Here is an 8,194-nt window from a genome sequence, read left to right as displayed (position 1 = left end):
TTATGACTAGAGGAAAGGACCAGCCCTCATCAGGTTTGGAGTTGACTCCAAGATGTGCCTAGAAACTCACAGTGTGGATACCAGTATCACCATAGGGTTCTGGAATTGTCGCGTCCCCTCTGCCCGCAGAGAGAGACACGGCAAACGTCTGAAGCTTTGGAAGTTTATTGTGCACAGTTTCTTTCCTACGCTTCTCTTACCCCTAGCTTCTTCGCACTTTCAGCTTTCCTTTTCCCAGCTCCTTCCACTCCCGCGTACTTCCTCCTTCCAGCTCCGCTCCCGCTGCTGCCGCGGCCGCCGTCGTCGCCGCCGGTTCTTCCGCTTCTTCCGTCCCTTCCTCAGCTTCTCCCTTTACTCTCCCACCCACCAGGCTTATATACACTTCAGTCAATCAGGGGAGAGTACACAAGATAAACGCGGACAGCTGCAGGCACAGGACGGGTGCACGAGGGGGGGGCATGCTCTAGTCACATCATTAACTAGCCAATTATTGGAATTCACTGGTTGTTTACTGTATAGCTGGCCGCCTCTGGCTCAGCGTCAGGCGCCATCTTGACCATGCCCGAGGCTGGGGTTCCCGGAAAACCCCACATGGAATCACTTCCTGGTTACCAATTTGTGTAGATTCTCCTCTCCCAGATCCGCCATCTTCAACCCTTTAAAACACCGGCCTTCACCATGGAGGGAGAAGTTAGTTAGGCCCCAAGTGAATCAATCACTGTCAAAGACAGGCCCAGATAAGACATACATGAATGTGACCACACATGATGAATCTGTGTTTCAATAAAACTTTATTTGGCCCATCCTGATCAAGTTCAATTATGTTTAACAGATTTTCTTAAAACATGAGTAGTTATAACAATTCCTCTGTAATAATAATTATATATGAACTCCTGGTCAAGGTCAGCAGCTTGTTCCTTTACCCAAAAAGTAAAGCCGCCTTCTGAGAACAAAATGGCACATGAGGAGAGGTGTACATTTCCTTCTTAAAAAGAAAAAAAAAGCAAAACCTAAATACTTCATATTTACATATTTTTCATTTAAAAACTCATCAGTGTGATTAATTTTATTTTTAAATATAAGTTTCTAACGTGTTGCGAGTTTCAGTTTATAAATCATAGTTTGCGGATTAGCTTTAAGGTGCTGTGAGGGGAGGGTGAACACAGCCCAGGCCCAGCACTGGGGGATCCTCTCCTACAGACTGACGAGGCTTCCTGTAGGTATCTTTGGGGTGTTGTGGGGAAGGGGAGAGATGGACACCAGTGGCAGAGGAGGCAGGGTATTCCAGGGACTGGACTGGGGTTGTTGGTGTCCCCACCACATGCTTCTGTAGAGGGCCTGTGTGGTCCAATCTTAGGCTAAGAGGAGTCATGAGGGACATAGCAGCGTTGAGTTCCTTTCTTTATTGTAGGGTCTCCATCCATGCTGATACATACCCTTAGAGCCCTTGAAGTTGGCACCCTTCCTTCCATATCCTCCTACCTTTCTGGGCTCCTTGCTCCAAGGTTGCTAGCTTTCCAACACATTTCTTCATGGCCTGCTCTTAGCCAAGGCTAAATGGATGATCAAAATCAGGGCGGTGTTAATGAAAGATGATGGGTCCCAGGTGAACCTTTCGTCCTAGAACCTCTGCTCCGTGGCAGGTACCTCTTGCTTTCCTTCAAAGGAAGAATTTGGTCCTGAGGTAGGCTGGAGAGGGGCTGTGTGTATGTGGGCAGGGGTGGTGGGGGACTGTGGGGTGGATTGGAGGGATTCTTGGAATTGCTTTCTTCAAACTCACCCGTGTACGACATCCACTGGGGAATGAGGGCTGTGTCTTTGTGCATGTCAGGAAAGTGCATAGGGCTGCTGGAGGAGGCAGACGCACAGGCCTGGAAAGTGACTAAGACAGGTCTCAAACTGCTCGAATCTGAAACAAAGATTTCAGACCATGCAGGGAAGAGGCAAATGCAGGGGGTGGCAGATGAGAACATTTCAGTGCTTGGGGAGCCAGAAAAAATGTGCTTGGTGACTAGGAGATAGAACTGGTTCAGTTTCAAATTTTAGCAAACAAAAAACAATGTTCTGAACGAAAGAACATTGGATGGGTCAGATGGTGACGGACTGGGAAGAAACAACTTGGACTAAGTTTTCTCACCAAAAAGTCAGAGTGACTCCAGCAGAGGAAGACATGATATTGTGGACAGACACTGGCCTAGGGGCCAGGAGGCTGGGATTCAAGGCTCACCCGGATACTGACTAGGCCTGTGGTCCTAAGCAAGTTACTTTGATTCTCTGGGCCTCAGTATTGTCCTCAGCTGTTGGTTGAGGGTATGTGGACCAGATGGCTTCAAAACTAAGACTGCAAGCCACAGCTGCACCCCACCACCCATGTAGGGACTGCAGACTACTGTCTAAGAGGTGTTTCTTCCTGGCCTCTACCACTTATAAAACGCAGGCCTCCCCTTTTCTGGGAAAGTGACAACTCTCAGCCAGGCTCCTGATCAATCCTCTCCCAGAGGTTAAAGGCTAGTTATTAAGGCAGTTTAAGAAATAGACATTCCTCTCGCTCCTCGGATCCTTCATGTGTTCTGCTGACCCCAAGGCAGCAGAGAGGGGCGGAAGTGGTAGTGGAGGTGCCAAGGAGGTGGCCACCTCCTGCCATGCCAGCTTTTCTGGGGTGGCCTCCCTCTCCAGTGGCTGAGACCTAGGGCCTCCCCGCTGGCCTCACCACCTTTCTTTGGAAAAGGCCTCTGTCTGCACAAGGTCTCCTGGGTGCTCAGAGATGCATGCGCCATTGAGGTCTCCCAATTTATTGTCCGGCAGATCCTCGGGCTTGGTGCAGAGCTTCAGGGCGCGGGAGATAAACACGTCCAGGTCAAACTGGGGGCTGGCACCCCGGTCGACTGGGGTCTGGCTCTCTGGGGGAGAGGCAGACAGACGACGCTCCGGGCCATCTGGAGGCGGGCTGGCGCGATCCAGGCCGCCCTGCGTGCTCTTGACCCACTGCGCAATCTCCAGGAAGAGGCTGGCGGGTTCTTCCTCGTGCACCACAGCGTCCGCTGCCACCCCGGCCACAGGGGGCGCGCCGGCTGCTTGCTTCCAGTGTGACAGGTCCAGGATGAGCTTGGGCTCCGAATAGTGGTGCGGCTTGTTGTCGCGCCACAGCAGCTTGTCCAGGTAGGACGGCGACCCCACCTTGTAGTCGCAGGAGCGCCCGTAGTCCGCCTCGAAGGCGCGCTCCATGGACGAGTGCGACTGCTCCAGGAAGCGCTCGGAGCTGCTCTGCGAGTCCTTGCGCGGGTCCACCTGCACGTCCTCCGCCAGTGGCGCCGACCCCGCGCGCGGGTCGCGCTGCACCTCGCTGGAGTCCTGGCATCGATCGGGCCGCCACTCCAGATCTGAGGACAGACTCACAGGGTACCTGCGAAGGGCAAACAAAGCAGTGATGGGACACCCAGGCAGGATGGCTTCCGGGAGGGAACCCAGCCTCCAAGCCCTGCCTGCCATTCGCAAGCTTGCTTTCCAATCCCTCCTCCCAGACCCTCTGCTTGGTCCTCCCATTCCCCCGGGTGGGAAGGTGGTGGCACAGGAACAGATGAGCCTCGAAGGGCTCAGCAGGCGGCCTGGTTGTTCGGCGTAACCTTGAACTCGTGCACAACCCTACCAGTATTTCTTGAGCGCCCGTCGCACTCTGCTCTGGGCATTACCAGATACTGCTGTAAACAGAACACATCCCTGTCCTCATGGAACTTTCTAACCTATCCTCCTAAGTAATGACCCTCACACTATTTTTCTTTTTTATTAGAGTTTTATAGTTAATACATAGTGGTTGGGTTCATCCTGACAAACTCATACATGCATGGAAATAGATTTCAGTTCACGATCTCTCCTTTTCCCTCCCAGTCTTCCATTCTCCTTCCTCTACTTGACTTCTTTTGGCTTGTCTATTAATTTCTACTTGATTGGTTCTTTATATTATCCTATCATTCCCTCCCCTTTTCTTTATTTTACTCCAGCTTCTGCCTATGAGAGAAAACATTTGACCTTTGAGTTTCTGAGTTTGGCTTATTTCACTTAGAATGATATTTCTATCCATCCATTTCCATCCATTTCCTGGCAGATGTCATAATTTTATTCTTTTTTATGGCAATCCTCAAACTTTAATATACACACAAATCACCTGGGATCTTATTTAAATGCAGACTTTGATTCAACAGCTCTGAGGTGGGGCCTGGGATTCTGCATTTCTAACAGGCTCCCAGTTGTAGCTGCTTCTTGGACGAAATTTGAATAGCAAGGACTTAATGAGAATCAAACACATCAGAATCAAACAGGGGAATTGATAAAGTACCAGGCCTGCCTCGATGATTCAGTAGGTCTAGGGTGGGGTCCTGCTTCAGCAAGTTTGTAAAACTTCCTCAGGGGGTGTCTAAGTCCTAGGGCCGAGAACCCCTGCCATTGTGGATCCGGATGGGTGCCCTGCAGCGTGTGCATTGATTGGAGCAGATGCAGCCTACAGAAAGATCACGGCATTATCAGGAGAGGCCAAGCTGATCCTTGGAATTCTGCCCTCTGCCAACTGCCCTGCACCCATGGAGAGTGAAGTCAGGTGGCCAAGAGCAAATGAAGGGCAGATGTGCAAGCAGACAGGTATCAGCCCTGGCTGAGCCTCCCTCCTTCTGTCAGGTGCTCTATGAGGGGAGTCAGGAAGCACCAAGGAGGCAGCAGCCCCTGGCCAGCTGCTTGCTGAGCACTTCGCCTGGTGCTCACACAGGGGAGTTAGATAAGCCAAGGACAAGAAGGGTGGCTGTATGGAGTGGCAGGCAGGGCAGCCGCTGGTCACAGAGTGTGGTCACTGCTGCCCACCTCCCCGTGACACACTAGGGCAGGAATCACTCCTTGAACTCGGAACTGCCTCCTCCCTTGGTCTTGGAATTCTGGAGACGTCTAGAAGGAAGAGTAGGTGAAGACCCACCCTTTGATTGCTACACACCAAACATCCATTATCACAGCGACCCTGCAGACCTAGTGTCACCACTGCTTTATAGGAGAGGGCACCAGCAAGCCCAGAGGTGAAGCGGTGTTCCTGGGAGCAGGCCTGGAGCAAGGCACTTGGCACAGCCTTTGCTGTCCCTTCCCTTCATGCAAGGGTGACGGGGAAGGTTGGGAGCATAGGTGTACCCAGGTTGGTGTTGGTCAGACAATGGACAGTGACCTAGGAGCCCTGCTACAGCTTTCCCTGACTCTGTCCCTGGCCACAGAGACCTTACAAGTAGCATGAGCCTTGATAAGCCACCGCTTTATGCCCCCAAATTCTGTGGCGTGGAGTGGAGGAGGGGGCTGCAGGGAACTAGTCCAGGGCAGGCCCAGCATGGGGGTGGCAGATGAGAGAACCTTCATTAATCTCTATTTTCTGGCAACACTTGAAAACAACAATTGACAACAACAACAAACCAGCAAACCTGTCCCAAAATAGCAGCATTGCCCTGGCCCTCCCTCTGTGCCTCCTTATTCTGAAACCCATCATCTGTCAAATGACTAAAAAGGAGGAATTGCTCATCTGTCACTTACATAACTAGCTGTCACATTCCCATGGCAGCGGGACTCCCAGTTAGGTCCCCTCGGAGCTGGAGCTGAGCGGAGCTGTTGAGCCTCCACTGCTGTTTCTAAACTGAGCAGCTACCGGCCCTGCCTCCCGGAGTTAGCAGATGGTGAAGCCCAAGCGTGTGGCTGTCTGATCTAAGAACGTCAGAGCGGGGAAGGATCTATGAGATCATTATGTGCCCACAGAAACTGTTTAGAAACGTTCTTCTACCCAACTCTGATTCATTGGTAGTGGCTTCATGGGATACTTTTCAAGGATCCTGAGGCCAAGCACAGCTTAGTGGGACAGAGTGCCGTGATTGATGTGGATGCAGACAGGAAGGCCTCATACATATTTACTGTGTGGCGGAACACCAAGCTCAACCTCTCTGAGCCTAGGTTTCCTTATGGGCTATGCAACCTCCCCTAATGGCACTCTCAGGAGGCGCAGATGACATAAGACGTGAGAAAGCAAATGCAGTGGTAAACTGAGTTTCTTCTGGCCTTGCACTGACCTTATTGGCTTTTCAAGGGCAAACTCCCAGCCCGCCGGGAGTGAGGTCCTACTGCGAGCACTCGCTCAGGGCCACTGTGCGTACTGAACCCAGTAGGCTCAGAGTTCTGAGGGGCTCCGTCCAGGAGCTGTGCTGCACAAAAGCAGGTCCCTGACCTATACAAGCAGCACACGTCTGACCATTTACTGGGAGGGTCTGGGGACAAGAGAAAGGCAGGAAGCACCCAATGGGCCAGGCAACTTAGGAGACAGAGGGAAAGGTCACCGAGGATCAGAGACAAAACAGAAATGAGAGGCCAGGGGAATGTGGCTCTAGACGACAGGGCAAGAAGCCCTGGAACTGCACCTGTCCCAGTTGGAGAGCTGGCTCTGGTTGGCAGCCATCAGCACGATGTCATCAATCTCATCCTCGATGCGGAAGGGGTGTTGCGAGGTGGGCTCGTCCTCAGGGCAGGAGTAGGGGCTCATGTAGGGGTGCTGCAGTCCCATCTCAGCGGTTAGGCGATCCATGGGGTTAAAAGTCAGGATCTTCTCCAGAAAGTCGATGGCTGTGGGGAGCAGAGGGGACATGAAGGTCACTGTTGCCCTTGCCAAGCTGAGAAGGGGACCCCTCAGCATGGTGACTTTGTAAATGAATGAAGAGAACCAGAGGGATGAGGTGACCAGCCTGTCCTGTGCTGGCTTCTCAGAGCCAGGGATGGAGGCCTGGTGGTTTCTCTGGGGGATTCCAGGAAGCACAGGGCAGGGCGGTGGTAGAGCATCCAGGACAAGGTGTGCTACTGAGCAGTCACTCCTGGGACACCAGGGGCTCAGTGCCACTGGGATTCTTCTGGAGAGAGTGTGCAACACACGGGTGACCCTTGAGGGGCAGGGAAACTGGGGTGGTCACCCCACTCCCTCTGTCCTGGGCCAAGGGCTGCTCGTGGGGAGGGCAGAGGCGCTGCAGGGGCTGGGGAGCCTGGGCAAGAAAGGAGAACGTGGGGGGAGGGTGCAGGGCCTCCTCCAAGGCCAAGGCTCTTTGCACCATATGTGACCCTGGAAGTTTGAGGCACAAAGGCAGGTGGCTTGATGGATGCTCAAAATATTGAACAACCAGGCTGCAGTTCCCCTCTGGACCAGGTAGTGACCCTTCAGTGGCTCATCAAGGGGAGTTCTGGGCTGTGGGAATCTGGCAATGGGATGCTTGTTCAGTGACTGTTTGCCACCTGGTATGGAAGTATAGCAAGAGTGCAGCCCACAGGTGTTGGGTTGGTGGGCGCTTGGCTATCTTTCTGCTGAGTGCAGTGGCCACTCTGCCCTGGACCGCCTCAGGGCAAGGCCTGGCTTAGAGGTTTGTGGTCCTCCTCAGCACTGGAGTCTCTGTAGGATCTACTTAAACCATGACTTGGCCACTCCTGTTCCGAGGGGAAAACTGAGCTGACCTCAAAACCTAAGCTGCCAGTCCTTCCAAGGGATCCAGGGTGGACCTCAGCCTGCACCATTAACCTGCCCTCATTCCCACCCTGGGTCTCTGCAGAAAAAGCCACTGATGATTCAGGAAATCCATGTATTCAGAAGGCGACTGACCTCCCAGGAGGACATATTGTCACTGTGCGCCCTAGGCAGAAAGATGAGGTGAGCAGCGGGAACTCTGGTCACTCCCTGACACTCAGAGGGGGCTTCTGGATCTGGGGCTGCGACCTGGGAGAGGATCCACCTCATAGGTTCTTAGGACTGGAAGGATTAGTCACTCCAGGGCAGGGCCCAGCTCCAGACCTGGGCAAGTCTTTCCCTCCTGGGGCCTCTGGCCTCTTTCTTGGGGCCATGGACCCTTTGACAAGGTAACAGAGAACTGAAGCTCTAAACACTGGTAGCAGCATCACCATGATCATCCTCACTGAGAAAGACTGGAGAACCCTGGTGCTGGAGAGCGATGGCCCCCAAGGCTGCCCTCCTCTCTGGGATGAAGTTCTTCTCTTCCCTCTCCCTGAGAGCTCATCCTCCAGTTGCTGCCCAGACGCTTCTGGAAAGCGCAAGGTAGTAGAAAACCCTTCCTCCCATAGGACCTGGATCTGCCCGCTTAACTTTCAGCCCTGGGCCCAGCTCTGCCTTCTCTGGTGACCCTGCCTGCCTTTC

General features: G+C 53.1%; 1 protein-coding gene across 3 annotated transcripts in view; it reads right to left on the bottom strand.

The window, feature by feature from the left end:
• Positions 1–774: 774 nt before the first annotated feature.
• Mapk4 (mitogen-activated protein kinase 4) overlaps positions 775–8,194 on the bottom strand; it is a 147,748-nt gene continuing 140,328 nt past the window's right edge. For all 3 annotated transcript variants that reach the window (XM_047526916.1, XM_047526915.1, XM_047526917.1), the window contains exons 5-6: positions 6,426–6,627; positions 775–3,403 (exon numbers count right to left, since the gene is read on the bottom strand). In XM_047526916.1, coding sequence (XP_047382872.1) covers positions 2,707–3,403; positions 6,426–6,627 — 899 coding nt within the window. In that variant the 3' untranslated portion in view covers positions 775–2,706. The remainder of the gene's footprint in view (positions 3,404–6,425; positions 6,628–8,194) is intronic.

The sequence above is a fragment of the Sciurus carolinensis genome, chromosome 15, assembly GCF_902686445.1.
Source record: "Sciurus carolinensis chromosome 15, mSciCar1.2, whole genome shotgun sequence".
Classification (NCBI taxonomy): Eukaryota; Metazoa; Chordata; class Mammalia; order Rodentia; family Sciuridae; genus Sciurus; species Sciurus carolinensis.
This window is presented reverse-complemented; position numbering and strand designations above follow the sequence as displayed.